The sequence below is a fragment of the Berghia stephanieae genome, chromosome 1 (assembly GCF_034508935.2).
Source record: "Berghia stephanieae isolate SIO BIC M18660-M18661 chromosome 1, UCSD_Bste_1.3, whole genome shotgun sequence".
Classification (NCBI taxonomy): domain Eukaryota; kingdom Metazoa; phylum Mollusca; class Gastropoda; order Nudibranchia; family Aeolidiidae; genus Berghia; species Berghia stephanieae.
In genome coordinates, this window is record NC_088360.1 from 39,208,289 (window position 1) to 39,231,551 (window position 23,263).

The 23,263-nt window shown below is 37.6% G+C and overlaps 1 protein-coding gene across 2 annotated transcripts; it reads left to right on the top strand.

Moving 5' to 3' along the window:
* On the top strand, window positions 1–23,084 carry LOC144974120 (uncharacterized protein F23F12.3-like). 2 transcript variants are annotated; one of them, XM_078917029.1, is made up of 2 exons: window positions 1–158; window positions 21,215–23,084. In XM_078917029.1, the coding sequence occupies exons 1-2, from the start codon at window positions 146–148 to the stop codon at window positions 22,915–22,917; spliced, it is 1,716 nt and encodes a 571-aa protein (XP_078773155.1). In that variant the 5' UTR covers window positions 1–145; the 3' UTR covers window positions 22,918–23,084. The 2 variants fall into 2 exon arrangements, with proteins under 2 accessions (XP_078773155.1, XP_078773147.1); XM_078917021.1 differs by lacking the exon at window positions 1–158 and adding an exon at window positions 15,816–15,925.
* Window positions 23,085–23,263: the final 179 nt, after the last annotated feature.

Genomic DNA, 23,263 nt, shown 5'->3' on the forward strand with positions numbered 1-23,263 from the left:
TCACGTCACATGTGTTGCTAGGATTGAGCATTTGATGTGAAATGTTTAATTGGTTTTTAAATTCTGGCTATGTTAGTCCTAGCTGAATAAGTATTTCGATTTATATACAGCCATTCTGACTGATGACTACGGAGAGGAAAAGAAGATGTCCGAAAAAGGTTGGTGTAGTGTTAAATTATCATCGCTTATTGTGGCGGGTTTGTGTGTTTTATTGTAGTTCGAGTCCAAACGATAAGCTCAATGGTCTGGAGTCGAACTAGTATGCGCGCTATGGCTCTCTTTACTAACTGCGCCACTCAACCTACACCACAAACGACTCAGGTTTAATCTAGGGGTGATTAAGAATAGCCTTAGGGCCCCTTATAACTTAATTGTATTAATACAAGAGAGGCAAGACAATAGTAACACCCAATACAATAATAACAATTCTATACATAAATTTAATTTGATTGTTACAGGAAAAGATAGAGAGAATAAGTGTTTAGTTAATACAGTGGACTCCGGATAAGACGATGCCCAGGGGAACCGAGAAAAAATCGACTTATCCGAAAATCAACTTAAACGGAGTGTAACCAAATGAGCAAAAACGCATGTGAACAAAGCAAACCAATCTAGAATAAGTATGTCCCGCGCGGTCTCTGTAGTGGTAATCAGAGGCTCCTACCCCCCAATAGCCCCATAGAGGAATCAGAATACATAAAAATCGGAATTTGAGATAAAAAAGCGGAATCAACTTACTGTTATTGACTATGACATGCTTTGCAACAGAAAATGTAATAGACAATCCAAAAGTACTCAAATGATTAAAAATATAAAATGTGTAAAAATGTACAGATTGTGTAAAGACTAAGAATGGGGTCAAATAATAAAAGAGAATACACAGGTCCTGGCCGTCTGAGAGCAAAACATTGAATGGATGGATTTAACCTTGTCAGGACCCTCCCCCCCCCCCACACACACACCTAAACAAACAAACGCGCGTACGGTACACACACACACACACACACACACACTCACACAGGGCTAAAATAAATAAAAAGTGGATAAAATATTACCGAATAGCCAAAAATATTATTACGAAGGTCATGACCTCAACAAATTGATTATAATAATAATAAATAAATATGGTCACCCTCCAAACATATAATATTATCACATCAGACACTTAAATAATAGAAATGTGTTATTGACCTAAGAAAATGCTGACGAAATAAGCCATAGCTCACTTTTTTTCACTACAATTTTTTTTTTTAAGTCTCGATATGGAAATGTGAAAAGCTAGTCATTTTTCATATTTTTTTTTTTGTCCTTGATTGAATGATGGAATTTGTTAATAGTAACCAATTAAGTGAAATAATTCCGCGAAAAGCGGAAGGGTAGGAGCCTCTATGTCAAGGTCATGCTTCTTGTAAATCGTCGAGACAGAAATAGCCGGTATACCAATTTCCTATGCGATGATTTTCTGTCGCGTGCCAGACTTTCCAAATGCATCGAATCTTCCTTTTCCGCGATAGGTTTGCCATTGTAGTTGTAGACTTGACTTGAATTCTTGATAAAATTGATACTAATTAAGAGGGCCTTTACATAGGATGGCCTGGTATTAGAACCAAAAAAAAATCTTGAACTTGAAGTTGCGACAATGTAAAATTTGAGATGGAGAAATTAAAGTTATTCAATACTGCTTATGTACATTGAACACGGACGTCAGGCAAAGCACCTACACCACATCGATGTGCGCCAATCGTTCACGGATATTCTTAACCACTGAAAATTCTTACTGGTAGCTTTTTTAACCAATGGAAATACTTGTTTATTTGTGATTTTATTGTAGTCATGAGTGATAAGAACATCGACTAAAAGCGACATCGACTTATGTGGAGTTATTTTTTTTTACTAATGTTATATAGGAAGAAGGGGGAGGGACCAAGAAAAAAATCGACTTGGGTAAAAATCGACTTAGGCAACGTCGACGTATCCAGAGTGCACTGTATCAGGAAGAATAGCTCTAATTGAGTGGATCTAATTTATTATTTATTTATCTATTTGTTTATTTGTTTATTTTAATCATCTGTATCCGTGGAAAATACATTTGAAAATGGTATAAGCCCATTTGGCTTATCTTATACAGCCGGCTTGCTTGATTGAGGCAAATGTATCAGCTAGTTCCAGGGTTGGCTCCTGCTTCCAGGGTTTTCTGGACTTCACAACAGTGTGTTGCAGATGGGCTGACAGGAAGGACTGGTGTCGGCGATGACTGACATCAGGGATTGGGCACGGACTGGGTGCGAGGCACGGATGGGTGCTAGCCACGGATTGGTGATAGCCAAAGACCTTCAATTAAGAATTTAAACAAAAAGGTCAAAGAGCCAATCTAGTTTGTCTTTCGCCACCGGGTCGTCCTTGAGCGACACATCATAATAGCTGTTATTTGCCGAACATGGCAAGGAGAAGCAGTAGCTCCATGATAATGGTTAGTTATTGCATTTGTATCAAACATCAACTGACAGTTTGAACTATCTTACATGATGAGAATTTAGCAGGAATGTGTCCCTTATATTTTATAATTTATTTATTTTTATCAATTATAATTGTGATTATGATGTGTGGCCGTGGATTGGCGGTAGAGTACATACACCATGCAATATACATATTGAAAATAAATGAAATAATAGCATAGATTATAAACAAATGTTAATTATAGTATAATATACATATAGATATAGCTTTGTACAAGTATTTCAACTTACGAACGTCCATAGAATAGAGCACAATTAAAATATACACAAATTATAATAGTAACGGTAGATTAAGCATTGAATGCACAGTAATATCTCGTTCCACTTTGAATGTTAACCAATAAGTGATTTTACCTTCAACCGAGAGAAGTTAAACTTTTACAAGTTTGAAATTGGAGGGATGGTCCTTCCTTCTTGGGATTCTTAGTGTGTGTGTGATTAATTCAGAGATGAATTTGTTTTTGTAAAGTAAGGGGACGCGAAGGAATTATGGGGATAACCAATCAGAAAAAATGTTCCTATTTAGATAGCCAATGAAATTCAGATGCTTTTGGTTAAGAACTATAGCGGGAAGAGATAACGTTAAGTGCAATTTTAGCTACTCTGAACGAGACGAGAACCTCAGGGCATATGCACGTTGGAGTCTTGTTTGGAAAGGGTAATTAGCAGGAGATATGCATACAATGGGCAGACAATTTGAACAGGTGAAAAAGCCTTAAGCGGAAAGCGAGCGTTCCGTTATACAATGGGTTTGGAGATTGTATATTTACATTAGCTTAACTGTAGAATAAATCTGTCCATCTCCTGAGTGTGTTAACTCGAGGAGCTTATTTCCCATGGCAAATATATGTTGTCCACTAAATTTGAAGTGGTTTTGAATGAGACGTTGACGAATGATAAAGAAATCACGCAATGAAAGAAAATCGTTCGTCACACTTATCTATAATTTTCTATAAGAACGCATGCGTTATTTAATATAGGTAACAATTCATAAAGATTTTTAAAAGTAGTTTTTGAATCTTGTGTCATGGTTGACACTTCGTGCACATATGTTCAGGTTTGATAGTAGACGACAATCATGGGCTTTATAACATTGTTGTTTTGGAGTACGTTTTGCTTTAGTCGTATTGGAGTTTGGCGTTGCAGCTTGGATGATATTAGTATTCAAATATACTAATGATACCTAATTCATTCAGTTTGTACGAGCCAGTCTAGTGTCACCGATAAAAGATGATATAAAATAATATGAGAATTAAAGAATCATTTCTCAAGATTAATAAGGGTACTACATAATTAATATACCTTTACTTAAATGGGTACTTAAATATATCCATTAAAAGTAGGAGACGGCCATATCAATACCATTCACTACATCACCACAGTTTTCATATAGAGCAATCTCCACTTAATGTAACGGCCATAAAATCTTCAGCCTGAAGCGTTGGCCTTAATAGAAGAAGAAGGACACACGGGACTAGTTTCAGCGTGGATCATAAATGGATTTCAAGTAAATCCGTGTGTCCAATTTAAAACAACTGAAAGTCCCACCAACAAGTACAAGATCCTTCGAGCTGATCCCATCACCTGGTTATAAAAAGCACAAAAAGACTTGAGCTTTTATAGAGTGCAATATCAACTAAACGTGCTGAAAGCGCTTTACAAAGCGTCCCTGACCAACATAACATTAAAATATAGGACGAGACATGGCGCCTGTTAGGCGATATTACAATTTTTTCTGACAGAGATGCCGCTGTAAACGGCCAGCTACTCATTTTATACCTAAGCACGGTGGGAGAATGTGAGTAAAGAGCCATTATCAAGGACTCAACTATGCGCCGAGCGACACTCGAACCCAGGACCTTCCAATCTAAAATCGAATATCATACCACTAGGCCACATAGCCACACAAGAGCTTAGGAACGGTGTACTCTTAGATAATTCTCTTTTTAAAATTTTTTCGTTGTTTTGTTTTGTTATGTTTTGTGTTTGTGTGTTTGTGGTGTAGTCTGACGTATTCTGAAAAGTCATATTAAAAAAAAATTAGAAAGAACTCGTCCCTGAATTATCGATCGATTAACATTTGAATCGATCGACATTGTCTTCGGACCTAAAGGACCCTGCGTGTGGGACTCCTTGAAAGGTGATGCGAGTACATAAAGTGGAGATTGCTCTGTATGAACACTGATGGTGATGGTTGTGAGTTGTGTTGATATTTAGCGATTATGAGATTATGATGATGTTAATGATAATGATGGATTTTGGTGGTAATTAAGGTAGTGTGATGGTGAAGATGATTATGGCGGTGATAGCGGTGGTAGTGGTGATGATAATAATATCACGAGGATTGTGCGACATCATAAGGATTTGAAGAAAAGCATGCTTCGAATAAGTAGCAGCTTACATTAGTATGGTATTTAAAAGGTTATTTTTAATAGCTTTATATATATATATATGTATATATATATATATATATATATATAATATATATATATATATATACATATATATATATATATATATACATATATATATAATATATATATATATATATATATATATATAATCTTTTTCAATAGAAACTAGGCAGCTTGCTTCGCTAATAGATCGATTCTGGTTGAATTAATGGCAATGATTGAAACTAGATTGGACAAAACTGTTTTTTTTTTTGTGTGTATAACTTTTGAATTTGTGTTAACTCTTTAAAAAGTTGCAGACATTTAAAACCAGTCATCAAAAAATCTATTTTACAAAGTCTACAAAATTGAAATCAGCACTTCAGTATTTTGTATGTCCACCGGTAGAATTGATAAATGCCACATCACTTTGCGTCATTGATGATGCCAAGGCAAGTGATGAACCGTTTCTGTTTGAATAACATTTCACCTGATTTTATACAGCGTTCTCGTACATTTAAACAAAAATATTTTAGCTTTCTTTTCATAAAATCCAATATATGTTTAATTCGATTCGTGTCAGGAGTCTACCGTTGATACGTATTAGCTCAGATTTTCTACCACCAATTTGCACTCCCCACACCATTACAGATCATATATACTCAATTTGTTACTTCATTCATTGAAACGTTCACATTGCCACCGATAGCAGAAAATAAGTTTATCTCAGGAATCAACTTCAAGAGGTTTATTCGTCCGTAAACAAAATGCCATCCCGCATATTCTGATTCCAGTCCTTGTGTTTACCTCAGTCGAGCGACTTAATGCAAAGGGTTGGCTTTGGTAGAATTATGGGTTTGTGACCTAACCAACAGCTGCATAGCAATGCTAATGTGAAATAAATATCTGAACTATTTTTGGTGCGCTTTTAAAACATGTAACTTTGGTTATAACCAGTTTAGCCTTATGCATCATTTGTGTCAGTAAAGGAATGCGATACATCAACAGAGAGAATTTTTTTTGTCTACTTCTTTAAGATAAATACCACGTATCGATATGTTTACTGTTATGGGAGCTAGTAGCAAACACAGACTGTCTTGTAAATGAAACTAATATATATATATATAATATATATATATATATATATATATATATATATATTTTATATATATATATACTAGTAAAAAGCCCGCAATTTAGCGGGGAAAGAACTATTTTCATTCTATACTGTACTCACCATCATTTAATGAGGGCAGATTGGTAAACAACGTTGTATGTGTAATTTGGTATATCTTCGGTTGATTTTTCTGTGTGGCCCAACATGAAGTGTAAGCCACTATAGCCTCTGACCCGTGACACAGCAACATACAGTTGTCCGTGTGTGAATACCGGTTGTGGTAAGAAAATCCCAACCTTGCTTAATGTCTGCCCCTGAGACTTGTTAATTGTCATTGCATATGACAATTTTACCGGAAACTGTCTTCTATTTATAATAAATGGTAAGCCTGAATCAGTTGTTGTCGTCAGATTGATTCTAGGGATAAACACTATGTCGCCAGCTCTACTACCGGTAATTATCTTGGCTTCTAATACTTTTGAACCTAATTTAATTATTAACAAACGGGTGCCATTTAGGAGGCCTGATTTAGGATTTATATTTCGAAGCAGCATGACTGACGTGTTGGCTTTAAAATGTAATGCATGTGGAGGAAGTCCGGGAGGTGTAAGTTCGTTCAAGAATTCAATCGGGTATAAGTTGATGTCAGAGTCACTTTGAATGGAATCAGCACTAAGGTAAATTTGTTCAGTTGATGAGGTCAACCTTGACAGAACGGCTGCATTTATTTTGTCAACATTTTCATGGGTTGTAGTCAGTATTGCTCTTTCTGATATATAACGTTCATCCGCAAAGTTCAGATTCAAATCATTGTATACAGCATTTATCAAGCATTCTGGGTCATTTTCAGGAAGGCATAGCGCTGTAGGTAATTTAACAGAATACTCTCCTATTTCGCTAAAAACCGGCTCTGTACCATTTCCGATGCGGAGAAGCCAATTTGCAAAACAGTTATTGTCATCAGTAACCCTCATGTTCTTGTTCATGTGAAAAATTGTGACAAAATTCCAAATAATTGACTTGTTAAGTGTGACACTTAATATATCGGCTTCACTTCCTTTGTTAACAACAGGTAGAATTTGCCGAAAATTACATCCAAGTACAACCACTTTGCCCCCAAAAGGTTTTGAACTGCCTGTTATGTCACAAAATGTCCTGCTCACACATTCAAACACACGCCTGTCCATCATAGGTGCTTCATCCCATATTATGAGAGAACTACTCTATAGTAACTTAGCTGTGTCTGATTGGCGACTGATGCTACAGGTGCTGTTATCCGTTATTGGAATTGGAATTTTGAACGTTGAATGTGCTGTTCTACCACCGTGCTGACAAAAGATCAAGGGTGAAAATACAAATTTAAAGAATACTGGGGGTGTAGGAGCTTTCGGAATGTCTCCCCTTTACTTAACTTATGGAAAAACAAACACCCTAGCACCTTTAATAACACTTATGACTAACCTCTCGAGCTAACCCTAATAGAAAAAAAAACAGCTCTCGGACTGCTTTGCACTACCTTTCAATACTTAACAAATCACAATTGCGGCAGAAAATCAAAACAATGGTCAAATTAGGAAATTTTAAACTTTCACAAATCTATCAAGGTTTGTTCTAGAGTTTTAAAAATACTTCTATATGACAAACTGAATAAATAAATGCCTGACAAAATATCAACGGTGAAAATACAAATTTAAAGAATACTGGGGATGTAGGAGCTTTCGGAATGTCTCCCCTTTACTTAACTTATGGAAAAACAAACACCCTAGCACCTTTAATAACACTTATGACTAACCTCTCGAGCTAACCCTAATTGTAAAAAAAGAATCAAAATGGCGACTGAAATACCTTCATATGATCAAGTGAATAATATCACTATGTATGCCACGATTTGCTGAAAAATGCCAACACACACACACACATGTATACACCACACACAACACACACACACACACATAAACATACACACACACAAACACACAGAAACATATCATAACAAAACTGATCACCACTAAATCAACAACAGAACGGAAGTAATAATAATACTTGATGTCATAAATAGATGACGCAAATTGACAACTTTTTACAGTGTCAAAATTAGTTGATTTTTGGAGCCAAGTGTCGTCGGTACATATTTTATGATATTATCTGTTTGACTCAACAAACTTTCAAACTGACTTTAAATTATAAAAGGAAATCAAGTTATCTGTTTATCTATCTGTAAAAATACATTTCTAATTTTCAAATCTTTCAGTAGAGTTGTGCGCCGTATCAATTTTTTATTGACTCAAATAAGCACAATGTTCTCCACAATGCTAATTTTTTAAAGAAAGGATATATATATATATATATATATATATATATATATATATATATATATATATATATATATATATAGTAGGCATCCTTCCGTCTCAAGAGACGATGGTTTGCGCCCTGTATGGCTTTAGTCTCATCAGTCTTGTTGAGAGCAACGACGGGTGTGACTCAGCAGACCAATCCTTGCATGGCAGTCTCTACCGCAGTTATTGCACACATAGTTTGACTGTGTGTTTGGTATTTGGATCTGCTGCCTCTCTTTCCTCCTTGCTCTCCTCTCTTCAAACTTCATCTTTCTCCTCTCCTCACCTCTCTTCACTCCCTCCATCACCGCATATCTCCAGCCGCTGCGGTCGTCAGCAAGCGACTCCCATGTGTTTGAGTCGATGCCTGTCAATTTCATGTCTCGTTTGCAGACATCATAGAAGCGCAGAGCTGGACGGCCAGTTGGTCGCGGTCCAGAAGCTAGTTCACCGTACATGATGTCTTTGGGTATGCGTCCATCGTCCATCCTATGTACGTGACCAAGCCATCGCAAACGTCGCTGGCAGAGCATGAGATGCATACTGAGGGAGTTCGCTCTTTCTAGCACTGCATTGTTAGTGAGTCTGCCCTGCCACCTGATGCCGAGAATTCGTCGTAGACAGCGAATGTGGAAGTTTTCCAGTCGGTTCTCCTGTCTGGCATATGTTGTCCAGGATTCACTGCCATACAGTAGGCTACTGAGTACACATGCCTGGTATACTGGTGAGTTGGTTGTTGGTCCACACTCTCTTGCTCAGTTGTGCCATGACAGCGGCAGCTTTGGCGATGCGCTTGTCTAATTCTGCATCAAGTGAGAGGTTGCTGGTGATGGTTGTGCCCAGGTATGTGAAGTGATCAGCGACTTCTAGCTCCTCGTTGTCAATGTAAATTGCTGATATAGAGGGGACATCCTGACACATTACATTTGTTTTCTTGATGCTGATCGTCAGCCCGAATTCCCTGCATGAGTGGGAAAACCTGTCCATCAGCCGCTGGAGGTCTTCCTCGGTATGCGCGCATAGAGCTGCATCATCTGCAAATAGCATTTCCCTTATGAGGACTGTGCGAACCTTGGTCTTTGCTCTCAGCCGTGCCAGATTGAACAGCTTCCCATCACTTCTGGTGTGTAAGTGGACTCCTTCTGGGGACTCTTTGAATGCAAACTTCAGCAGTAAGGAGAAAAATATACCAAACAAAGTCGGTGCGAGGACACAGCCTTGTTTCACGCCGCTGCGCATGGGGAAGGGTTCAGAGGCTCCACCGTCGTAGCTAATGGTGCCCTTCATGTCGTCGTGGAATGAGGCAATGATGCTAAGCTGCTGAGGAGGACAGCCATTCTTCTTTAGCAGCTGGAAAAGGCCCTTCCTGCTAACAAGGTCAAATGCCTTTGTCAGGTCAATAAATGCAATGTAGAGGGGCATCTGCTGTTCTCTGCATTTCTCCTGAAGTTGACGTACTGAGAAGATCATGTCCACTGTCGACCTCTTGGCTCTGAAGCCACACTGCGACTCTGGGTAGATACGTTCGGCGAGGACTTGCAGTCGAGCGAGGACAACGCGCGCAAAGACTTTACCCACAATGCTCAGTAGAGAGATTCCCCTATAGTTATTACAGTCACTACGGTCTCCCTTGTTTTTGTAGAGGGTGATAATCTTGGCATCGCGCATATCCTGGGGTACCTTGCCCTCTCTCCAGCAAATACACAGGAGTTTATGTAGTGGTTCCAAGAGGGCTGGCTTTCCACATTTGATGATTTCGGATGGAATTCTGTCGTCACCGGGTGCTCTGCCACAGGCCAAAGCATCGATTGCTTTGCTGAGCTCTTCCATAATTGGTTCTGCGTCTAGTTCTTCCAGTACTGGCAGTTCTTCAATTGCGTCTAACGCTTTTTGGGTGACAGAGTTTTCTCTGGCGTAGAGTTCCAAGTAGTGCTCTACCCATCTTCCCATCTGCTTGTCCTTGTCTGTGATGGCTTCCCCTGTCTTGGATTTAATAGGCGCAGTTTTCTTTGTAGATTTGGCTGTCGCCTGTTTGATGTCCTCATACATGGCTCTTATGTTGCCACTGTCAGACGCTTGCTGGATGTTGTCCGACAACTGAAGCCAGTAGTTGTTGGCGCAACGTCGTGCTGTTTGCTGTGCTTTGCTGCGTGCAGCTCGCAACGCCTGCAGTATAGTGCATGGGCCAGTGGGCGAAACCCTCCCCCCCCCCCCCGGGGGAGTTTTCGCCACATGGTTTTTCTGAAACAGCAATATATCTTGAGTATTAATCCGGGTGTTACCGTTTTTTCAAGTGTCATTTACGAGAGTTACGGCCCTTGAAAGGTCATTAGGTGCAATTTTTTGTGAAATCGTTTTTGTGCATAAAATGGTTGTTTATCACCTTAAAATTGTTTCACATACAATCAATAATGGAATTTTATTGTAATTTCTCATTTTTTGCCTCATATCATAAAATATTTTACAAAGCCATATAGCGTTTTTAAATCTTTGATAGCCATTTTCTCTATAATTTGAAAAAAAAATCTATTACAGTGTACTTGTTTCCCTTCAGGATGAATAAACAAGAGGGATTTTGCACTAGCACAATTCAGGCATGCTTCAGGGACATATAACACAAATTAATCCGGGTGTTACAGTTTTTTCAAGTATCATTTACAGGAGTTATGGCCCTTGAAAGGTCATCGGGTGCAATTTTTCGTGAACTCATTTTTGTGCATAAAATGATTGTTTATCACCCTAAAATTGCTTCAAATGCAATAAATAGTGGAATTTTATTGTCATTTCTCATTTTTTGCCTCATATCATTAAATATTTTACAAAGCTATATAGGGTTTTTAAATCTTTGATAGCCATTTTCTCTATAATATGAAAAAAATATATATTACAGTGTATTTGCTTCCTTTCAGTGATAAATAAACAAGAGGAATTTTGTACTAGCACAATTCAGGCATGATTAATGGACATATAACACATATTTCTGAAAGTGTATCCTTTGGTGTAAGCGTAATTTTGTGATTTTTAGACTTAACCCTATTTCACACCATCAGTAATTATTCCTATTTCATAATTTTGGGATCCACTGTAAAAAAGCAATAAATACAATAATCCCTATTTCTAATGCATGGGGTCTAATGGACCCCCCTATCTGAAGTGAAGAAAATAATGGAAACCCCCTATTTCTCTCTTTGGGGTCTATTGAACCCCAGGGTATTTGTTACTAATTGGTTACTTTTTTGGTATTTTGGCAATGTTTTTGCACTGTATAAAATTATATGGCATAACAGAAATGATCATTTCCTCTTCCCTTGGTGCTTCCAACTTCCTTTTCCTCTTGGTGTTTGTTGGAAGGCAAGACTTTTTAAACGGAGAATTTTTTTCAATTCACATTCCACAAACATCAACTGTGGTAAGTTTATTTACTGTTTTAAATGTGATAAACAAACCATATTATCATAAGCAATCTAATTAATTTATAAAATTATTAATTAATCAATTCAATGGGATGATGTTAGAATAAAGATACACAAGAATAATAAGATGCCAAGCCTCCTTTAATGATCCAATACATGGACAGAGTTTGGCTTCTCCTCCAGTTTCTGCGAGCTACAAAGACAAACAACTTTCTTCTTCATATATCTTGTTTAAAAGAACTGTGCCCACTGCTTTTTACCATGAATCACCACAATTATGCCAAGTATCTCAGTGTATATTTTGTGTCACTAGCCAACCTGATTCATTCCCACCCAGGGGCAGAAGAAATGTTACGAGATAATGGATTTAGTGTCTCCAGATCAAGGACGCCTGCTGGAAGAATAGCAGTTGATATGACCATTGAACAAACAATAAACAAACATGCAAAGACAAAAGGGGGTATTGTTGGGTTCAGCAAGAGTCTTCCAAGCTATTACCGTTGGAGTGTAACAAGACACAATCGAGCAGAATATGTATCAGCAACCCAAAGAATGATCAGCAACAACAACTGTATGGATATAGACACCCACAAAGAATTGAGCCTTGCAGAAAAAAAGACAAAGTGAAAAGCGAGTGCAAAAGATCCTCCAGGCATTTTCAGCATTTATCAATCCCTTTGAAGTTGAAGATGGTCTGGTCAGTCTAGCTTCAGGAATGAAAGTGCAAGAGGATGTTGCTGATGACCTGCTAGCCGTGGAAAAAACAGGAAAAAGATTGTTTGAAAGTTTTGTTGAAAACAGACTGAAGGAAAAGACTGTAGAATTTCACAAGCCATTAGAAAGGAACAAGACCAAGACATTTGCATCATTGAGGAAAGTGGTAACAGTGAAAAAAGACATGAACGTGGTCAAAATCAAGGCACAAAGAAATTTATTTGGCCAGCTTCTTGTTTTGTCCCAAGAGCACAGTGTTGATCTTCAAAAAGTTCTTCAATATCCTCTAACACCTACTCCATGGTCGCTGGCTTCATCAGATGGTTTACCTCTGAAGACCAACAAAGCAACTCTGTTGCACAAGCTCACGCCTGACAATTCATTAATGTTCGAGGATTATGCAAAAAAAACAAACACCGTTTACATTGTTGATGGCAATGCACTGTTACAAACTCTGTCAGCAGTCCCAAATACATTTGGTGAAGTAGCCAAACTTACATTTTCCTCCTTACCACAAGCAGCTTGTGTACACTTTGTGACTGATACTTACATAGAAGATTCAATCAAAGGTTGTGAGAGATTGAGGAGAGGATCTTCTGAAGATAATGCATACTTGTTAAGAGGATCTGCAACAACAGTGCCCAGACGTTGGAAATCATTTCTCAGCTGCGTTGATAACAAAAGATCCCTTATCAGGTTTCTCCTCAAGGAATGGGAAAATAACGAATATGCAAAGAAACTGAGAAACAGGGAAATCTTCTTTGTCTGTGAAGAGAGATGCACCTTACTTTACAGTGACACGGATGAATATACCACAGCTGTACCTTGTCTAGATCTCTACTCATCACAGGAAGAGGCAGACACACGAATTATACTGCACTGTCAATATGCTTCCCGCCAACCAAACTGTGAAACAATTGTTGTCAGATCACCAGACACGGATGTCTTCTTACTTCTCCTTTCATTCTCAGAGACAATTGGAAAGACCCTGATTTTTGATACTGGCTGTGGCAACAACAGGCGACAAATCAATGTCTCTCAGATAGCAAAGACTTTGTCTAAACAGATGTGTGATGCATTACTTGGTGTCCATGCATTCACATGCTGTGACACAACAAGTTGCTTTGCTGGGTAAGGAAAGCTGAAAGCTCTAAAATTTCTTCAAAAGGAGGAAGATCTTAGAATTCTGTTCTCCAGATTTGGAACATCAGCAGCTGTTTCGAGTAATGACTGTCTCATGTTAAGAGTCATTTGTGTGCAAGCTGTATGGCCAAACCTCATGCACAAGTGTCAACAAAGTGAGGTATGACATAGTTCGCCAGCGTTTCAAAGGAAAGAAAGGTACCATCTCATGCAGTGGTGGAATTGATCTGTGTCAGATGCCTCCTTGTAGTCAAGTATTGTCACTGCACATATCAAGAGCCAACTTTCAAACTCTCATTTGGAGGAATGCAGTGTGCCAGAATCCTAGCATTCCAAAACCAGAGGATAACGGTTGGCAGAGAAATTCTGCAAATGAATTGGAAGTACAGTGGTTCAAAGATGCTTTCATTCCAGATGAGTTGCAGGAAATTGTGTATGAAGAAAGCTGCACCAGTACTGACGAAGATACATATGCCGAGGATGGTAGTGATAGCTTTGACAGTGATTTCCTTGACGACACTTCAGAGGACGAAGAGGATTTTGCTACTGATGATGAGGATATGTAATAAATTGGTGAGCAGTGCAAACTGTTAAGGAGTAAAGCATGTTTGCAAAACACATAAGGATATTGTTTTTATGTACTTACTGCATCTTGAATCAAGAATCCCTTTTGAGTATCAATTATTCTTCATAATATAACAATGCGATTTCGTTCAAAAGTCTTCGGTAATGATGCTTCACTTGGGTTGTGAACACAATAAGTCTTTTTTCATGATATATCTATTGTTTTTACCACACTTTCAACTTACTTTTAAATGTGACAACTGGACATCAATACCATGTTTAAAAAGAATGAAAATTATGATGAATTTGGCATCCCACAAAGTGGAGAAAAATTTAAGGGTTGCGTACACTTTTAGTTTTTCCTGTGACGTAGAAATATAAAGGTTGTTGTTGAGGCTTGGGCCATAGCTTTCTTTAGTGCTACATTTTTAATGAACATGCTGTTTTTGGCCACATTAAAAATAATTTTTGTGTAAAACACTGAAATAGCCCATAAGTTTAGATATGACACTTCATGAGATTACTGACAAATTGTTTCAACTTTCTGTGAATCTATATAATATTTACAAATTGAAAGCTTGTGCACATAGTTTGATAGTATATTCAATTTCCTTCAGTTTGATACCCAATTTGCATATATTTGAATTAATATTGTAGTCTCCAGAGCCTTTGAAAGAAATGTTGTCTCTTTTTTGCAAGGGGACACAACTCACTTTTTTCAAAGGGCCATAACTCTCTTAAATGACACTTATTTTTACGGTAACAGTGGAATTTGTATGGCCAATAAGTTCTATTATTTGAAAAACATAGTGGCATAAACTCCCAAAGGGGGGGGGGGGGAGGGGGGGGGGGTCCCAGTGGCCTAAGCACTAGTTCCTCTGACTTGGTTTTTGTTTATAGCTGACAAGTGCGCTGCGCTTGGCATCAATGACTGGCTCCATCTCAGTAATATTGGCTTCAAACCAATCATTGTTCCTGTGCTCCTTTTTGCCGTATGTCAGAACTGCAGTGCTGTAAATGGCGTTTCTAAGAGAGTTCCAGCTGTCCTGTGCGTTTTGTTCTGCTTTTCTATGAGCTGTGTTGAGATTCTTCTCAAGTTGCTCGTTGAACTCTATATTCTTTTCTCGGTAAGCTGTCTTGCTGATATTAACAATATATATATATATATATATATATATATATATATATATATATATGTATATATATATATATATATATATATATATATATATATTATGTATGTATAATATTTTGAAAAATTACGTTGTATAATGATTATCATAAAAATGGATCATTTACTCAATCAAATAGACCCTACATTCGGGTTGCTCACAATCTAGGATTACATTTTCACAACACGTTTAAATAAATGGTATCAAATTTAGTGCCATTTTATAGATTCGTTTTTAAGGCCAGAATGACTCATTGCTATTCTCATTGTTTGCGAACTGTTGTTGTTTAAGCAGAATTTTAATAATCCCACATTATATTATTGATTAGCACATATTGTTTTGAAGATTATCTATATGACTAAATCGGTTAATGTCAAGTAAACCTGTTGAAACAGGTGTCTGTATTTTGTTATAAATACCGTACTACAACTAAAGAAGCAAGGTTCTTTATACTTTATCTAGTTTATCAAACTAGTGAGGTTTTTGGACGCATATTGTACTTCACTGAAAATCAACTTTGCTAGACTTCAACATGGACAACGAAAATAGAACAGGTAGGTTACTGTAAGGTTGAAAAGATGTGGTTCTTGAATATAGATCTGATACTCATAACCTGGCATACTTAATGACTAATATAAACACAAACCATCCCAAGGTTCAGTCGATAACACGATCAGGCAAAAACAAAATGGAACCCACAAAGGAAATGGAGAAAAAGAAGACCAAGATACACATGATGATGTGACCTTGATGCAAATATAAAGAAGTTGAGAACCATCTGAAAAGAACTGAAAAAGAAAGTACAGAGATGAGAACGATGGGCTGTTGTGGTCGACGATATGTGCTCTATAATGAGTGATTGGCATAAGTTCACTTGAGGTATTCACTGCCCCTGTTGTCAACGCTGCAAGGATCAGATAGCTTTATAAGTTCCAACTTTATGGGCCTTTGGCACTAAAAGACATGCCATAACATAGTGCTATCCGAAGTTCACACGAGGAAGCTATGATAAATGTACATACAATGTAAAGAAATATTACATGTATTCCAATTTTGATTGGATTAATTTTAAAAAAGTAAATTTACCTCCATAATATTCGAAATTTGGAGCAATTATAAACTAACAACGAAGTTAAAAACCAAGATTGAATTATTTTTATGTTATCTTCCTTGCTGACTTTGGATGTGTGCCTGTTCACTATACCTAATATTATTTTCTTAAGTTTCGCATCAAGGAAAGCCCCTGGTCCGTTAGTTATCAACAATCGAGGTTCAAATTTGTTCAAACCTGATAGATATTACAGAAAATACTGAAAAGCGGCAACAGTGGTGGGACTCGGGGACAATTGCTTCAAAGATATGCAAGTCTTTGCCCAGAAAGGGCTTTCGTCTGGTGAGAAGATGGGAGTAAACTATTCCTATTTTGAATCGGAACTTTGGAGATTTGACGATTTTATTTTTAGTAGGGAGAATTAGGCTAAAACCGTGCAAATTCGGGTTGAAAGCATGAACATTTGCATACAAGTTTCTAAGACCCATAGAAAAACATCTGATATAGAACCACTCTGGCAATCATTCATAACGTTTCGGTTTAAGGCCTTAGATTTTATCTATTACAGCTATATTAAACAAGGGAAATAACCGCGTAAAAATTTTTTTTTCTTAATATTCTGTATTAGGGAAAATTAGGCTAAAACCGTGCACATTGGGATTGAAATCCTGAAAATTGGCATATAGGTAGCTAAGACCCGTATAAATAACACCTGCTACAGAACCACTCTGGCAATTTATCATAATAGTGCGTTTTTAACATTACTTATCCGGGGAAATAACCACGATAATAGGGAATGAGATTAGCGGAGGAGTAGTCCCTTGATTGGACGTCACCGCGGAGAAGTTATTTGTAAACAAACCAACTACAAGCCAAGCGCTCCAAATACAAAATTTATTATTCATATTTCTGTACAAAAATGCATATCATAATAAACGTAGATCTTATCTTTAGTTTTCTCCATTATGAAATGTTAACAAAATATGATGTAGACTACAAATTAAAAATAAAAGATGTTGATAACTAATACAATACGATGAGACAATCCTTCCTAAACTTACTGAACTTCCCGCTAATGATTGGTACTAATAATGACGATAGCGTCTGTCAGTTGTCAAGACGCGACTTCCAACAAAGGGGCGCTACTCTTAAATCTGTTTTGAAATCTCATTCCCGTGTGCGTTCTAAAACTTTAAATACACTGGTAACCATTTACGGTAGCTAACTGTTGGTTATTTCGTGTTGTATCTAGTAGATAAAAGAAGAAGAAGGGGAGAGGGAGTGAGAGAGAGAGAGAGAGAGAGAGAGAGAGAGAGAGAGAATTTTACTCATTACTGTACTGACCTAACACCCCCCCCCCCCCCCCCCCCCCCCGCATCTACACAAGTCCGTGCAAGGCAAACCGGACCTTAAACACTTGCATCGGGTGCCGATACATTCTCTCTTACATGAACACTTGATGAGTTTTTGGGACCTTTTTGACAATTCGGGAAATAAGCTCCACAGTGGTTCATGTCGATCGTCACATTTGTTGCAGGGTTCTCTTCTATAAAAGATATAATGTTAGCAAAAGCTCGACTTCTTTCAAGAACTGTGACATCATCATTATCATCAGCAGTGACATCTTTTAAAGCTTTTTTTAAAGTATCGTGCATGACAAATTTTATGGTAGTGTGCCTCCTGGGTTACTAAATCTCCTAAGCAATTAATGACAACATATCAGAATCTTTGATGGATAACGCTATTTCACGAAAATTTTCTTCGATGTCTGTTGTCATTACAGAATGGAATACTCCTGATTCCACGTTTTTACAAAAAATCACGTATGTTTATTATAGCCAATCTCTAATTTTGAACGTTGTCTCATTATTCTCGTGGGTGGCGAAATAAATTCTGTCCCACACGGTGACTCCTCCAATTCAAATGACGAAGTTTGCAATTCTTGTAGGGCAATTCTTTTAGATTTCTTTAATTCAAATCGCCTAATTTTGTTGGCATTAAATTTACACGACAATTCTTATGCCACTTAGCATCATTTTGTTTTAAGCTTTCAATAATCTCATTTCTTTCTGATGAATTTGAAAAAAATAGTTACATCCAACTAGTTTTCATCACAAACCAAAGAATGGAATTGTGTTAAATCTTCAAAAAGAGTTTCATAGCCTTGCCCTTTGTCACACCTCCTAGACTTAGAGGGACGTTCTAAACTGTCGGTGTTATGTTGTTGGCACATCAAACACTTGTCCCAGTCTCTGGGAGCAGTTCTTTTTGCCATTGTATGTGTATCTGAAATCATGCAAACACATTCCTTTATTAGGCACATGCAATATTCTTTCATATCTCTCTCTCTCTCTCTCTCTCTCTCTCTCTCTCTCTCTCTCTCTTTCTTTCTTTCTTTCTTTCTTTCTCTTTCTCTTTCTTTCCTTCTTTCTGTTAAAGACCCATCATCAGCAGGCAAAATGTGTGCAGTGCCTTGCACAAGGACACAAAAGTACAAATAGGACATTCTCCCATTGTCCCCATGCGGTAAATAACGTAAAGTAAATAACTTGCCACAATACAACATCATAGTGGTTGATGATGATGATGATGATGATGATGATGATGATGATGATGATGATGATGATGATGATTATAGCGTTCTTATATAATTTAAGTGGTATGCCGACTCTTTATTGTCATCAAGTTTGACCGAAATAGGTTTTAACTCACGTAAAATGATTATAGCAGTATTTTTTGGAAAGAAAAGAAAACAGGAGGAGGGGAGAAGGAGCACTGTCCTTTGTTAACACCGGTTATCGCCATTTTTATTGAGCTGTGTTCTGCTAATCTGTTTTGTCTACCCCTCTGCCCGTCCGTTTCAGAGCAATTGATTATACTTACCAAATCAGATATAGAAAAATCTCATAATATAGGATATTGATGGCTATACGTCCTTCAAAACAAGTGAAATTGAATAATATTTACGATTAAATAATGTGTATGGTATGTCCGCAGCCTTTGATACGATCGACAGAGAAAAACTTTTGGAGATATTAACAGACATAGTAGACGAAGACGAGCTCCGAATAATCCGATTTCTCCTCAGCAACACAAAGATACAACCAAGGATATACGGGGCCACAAAACAGACGCAGTTCGAAAGTAACATCGGGACCCCCCAAGGAGATAGTTTGAGCCCGATTCTGTTCACAATATACTTAGAACACGCTCTGAAAGAAGTTCGAAAAGTCATTCCAAAACCAACGACTCATATTGAGAATGCAATCCCTAGAGAAATCGCCTATGCAGATGATGTAGATTTTATTGGATCAACACCAGCAAATATAGACATCATACAAAATACCCTCATGAAATATAACCTCCAAGTCAATGCCAATAAAACCGAATTTACAACAACATCGAGGAACAAGAGGAATGGAAAAGAACAAAGAAAGTCGGCTCACTAATTGGAGACACCGAGGATGTACAAAGAAGAAAACAGCTATCAAACGCCGCACTCAGTAAACTCACCAATGTATGGATTAGAGGTGACAAAATAAAGAGAAAAACCAAACTGAAACTGTACCGTGCTCTTGTAAAACCGGTACTTCTGTATAACTGCGGCACTTGGGCGTTGACAAAATCTGAAGAAGAACATCTGGATGCCTTCCATCGCACACAGCTAAGAAGGGTACTGGACATCAAATACCCAAAAAAGATCTCAAATGAATCACTCTATAAGATCACAAAAGAAAGACCAATCTCCCTTGACATTTTACAACAACGATAGCAACTTTTCGGTCACATACTACGCAGGGACAAAAACATACCAGCTAACCAAGCCATGTCGGGATATTTCCAAAAACACGGGAACCTTTTCAGAGGAAGACCGATCACAACACTCCCTGTGATCCTAAACAAAAACCTCACAACACTTGGACAAAGCATTAGTCTCATAACGGCAGGGGACCTTGAAAATCTGAGAACCCTAGCAGAGGACCGGCAATATTGGAGACACCTCACACAGGAAATACTGGAAACAGCCATGGCGACCCGATCTTTCGGTCGAGACGCGAAAGGCATCTAAGTCAAGTAAGTCAAGTAATGTGTATGGTTCGTGAATCGAAAGTAAAGGGAAAGGAAAACATCACCTTCGACGCTAAAAATAGTCACCAATGGGAATCCAAAGGATGACGTAAAACAACCTTGGGTTGGCTTGCCTCGAATGTTTACATAATGAAAATGAAAGAAAATTTTCTCATCTTAAAATTCTTGTATCTCAACTAACACTGATCTCTCAGAGTGGTTCTATATAATAAATTATAGGATTTTTCATATTCTACAACATATGTAATTCTCACGCTTTCAACCCTGATTTGCACAGTTCAAGGTTTTTTTGGACCTAATTCCCCCTACTATTTACAGGCATATTTATAATACATCAAACAAATCATTATGTGCATAAACAAATGAAATTTATAAATCCCTGTTTACATTTACTGAAGGCTGTGACATAAGGAAACTACAAAAGGTCATGTAAATCTATTAAGAATTCTTCTTTTCTTTCATAGAACGCTCTCTCTCTCTCTCTCTCTCTCTCTCTCTCTCTCTCTCTCTCTCTCTCTCTCTCTCTCTCTCTCTCTCTCTCTTCAGAAAAGAGTGAAAAAATATATTTTTGCCTTCATTTTACCTATCTTTTATTTGCTTGCCTTCGAACTTTCTGGACAAAGATAAAACAAAGAAGTTAATCTTATTTCATTAATCTTATTTCATTCATCTTTTATGTTCATCTCGTCTCTTCATAATCCAGAATCAAGTAAAGCCGGAGTGATCATCGAAAGAATTGTGGGTTGTGGAAGGTTTCAATTAATTATCACTATATGTTTGTTTTGTGTTAATAACATACCCGTGGTTTTCACTATGCTCTTTATGGCTTTCGGAAACTATAACCCTGGCTGGCGATGCAATGATGTCTTTAATTTGAATGATTCGTTTAATGACAGTGACATCAGTAACATCGACAACCAGAACATATTCAGCCAAGTTGAAGAATCAGCAATAACTCCAATGACGTTTAACAAAAGTGAGATGGATTCAATGGTTGAAATGAAACAATTAGAATACCTTGTGCATGACAACTGTTCACTGTTTCATTCCTGTAAAAACATAGAATTTGATCCAACAACCTCCACGATAGTGTCTGAATGGGGACTTCTCTGTGAGAAAAAATGGATCCCTCCTATTATCATATCCATTCAAATGGCCGGAGTTTTCGCTGGAGCGTTGGTGGTTGGGCACCTCGCAGATGCTTATGGTAGAAAGCCCGTGGTTTATGGAGCAGCATTAGCCATGGTTTGTTTTAACTTTGCTTCGATCTTTTCCGTGTCCTGGAGGATGTTAGCAGTATTTCGCTTTTTTCTTGGTATCTGTTGCGCTCAGATTCTGTGCCTTTATTCTGTTTTTGCTACAGAGTTTGTTCCTCAAAAATGGCGAAGCGTTCTTCAGGGAATCCCTGCATGGAGCTTATGTTGTGTAATTTGGGCCTTGATATGCATGGGTTTGAAAAACTGGCGTCATATTCATATAATTGGTGTCATACTTGGGATTATCGGATTTATTCCTGTGGTATGGATTCCTGAAAGTCTGAGATGGTTGGAAGTCAAAAGTACATCTAAAAACTTCGAACGTGCCGCTGAAAAAATTGCCAGAACAAATGGCAAATCATTACCTTCCTTAGAAACTTTGCAAGAAATGACAACTTTTAAAGCTAAGCACGACGATGTAAGCACAGAGAGTAGGAAGATTTATAACTTTTTGCATCTTTTCAAAAAAGGATATGCAAAATATACAATTATGATTATGATACCGTGGTTCACAATTATGGCCACAGCGTACGGGCTTAAATTTGGAATCAAAGCTCTCCAAGGAAACTTCTATCTTAATCTCATAATTCATCCTCTTTTAATCGTCCCATTCTGTATTTTACCCATCTTTCTGCCAAATCTCGTGGGTAGAAAATTAGCCACAATAATGTTTGGAGCAGTAGTAGTGGTATGTTTGCTCGGAGCCGCCATTTTGGAGTTAACCGTAAAGACGGAGTCAGTTAAGAGCATAGGAATCCCTGCCCTTATATTCACTTCATTTGTGTGTTTAGATGCAATGTGGTGTACGTTTTCAGTATTTACGATGGAGCTGTACCCAACTGTAGTCCGTGGGATCGCCTTGAGTTGGGCAAACACTGTGGGGCGTTTAGGCACCATTGCAGCTCCATTTTTATCACCTGACCTCCCTCAGGGTGCTTATGTCTCCTATACAATTATGGCCGCCCTCCTGTTTATTTCTTGTGGGATTCTTTCCAGACTTCCAGAGACAAAAGGAAAGCCATTGAAAAACAGAATGGACATAAGGGAAGATGAGGATGGTAGCACTGACGTCAACGAATGTGTGACTGATCATAATCAAGGTGGACTTAATGGGCAGCATATACAATTTGACAGGCAAACGCAATGTTAAGTTATAGAGGAGAGATCATGAGGCAATGGTGATAGGGGCTGGTATAAAGTTGAGTTTTTAATTGAAAATTGTTTGAATGGGTTTCGAATAAATGGAAACTGTCTACAATTATTCCTTTTTTCTTCATGTCAATATCCTTTTATTTAAAATAAATTAGTTGACGTATCTATTATGAATTTATTTTATTTATTTGTATTGTATGACATTATAAGTGAGCATGAATCTCTGGAATAATATGAAAATAAGCAAAGTAACATTGCCTTTCAAAAATGTATATCTAAATGTGAGAAAAGATTTATAACCCAGATGTGTATTTATACGTAGTATAATGCGGTTCTCTTGCTGA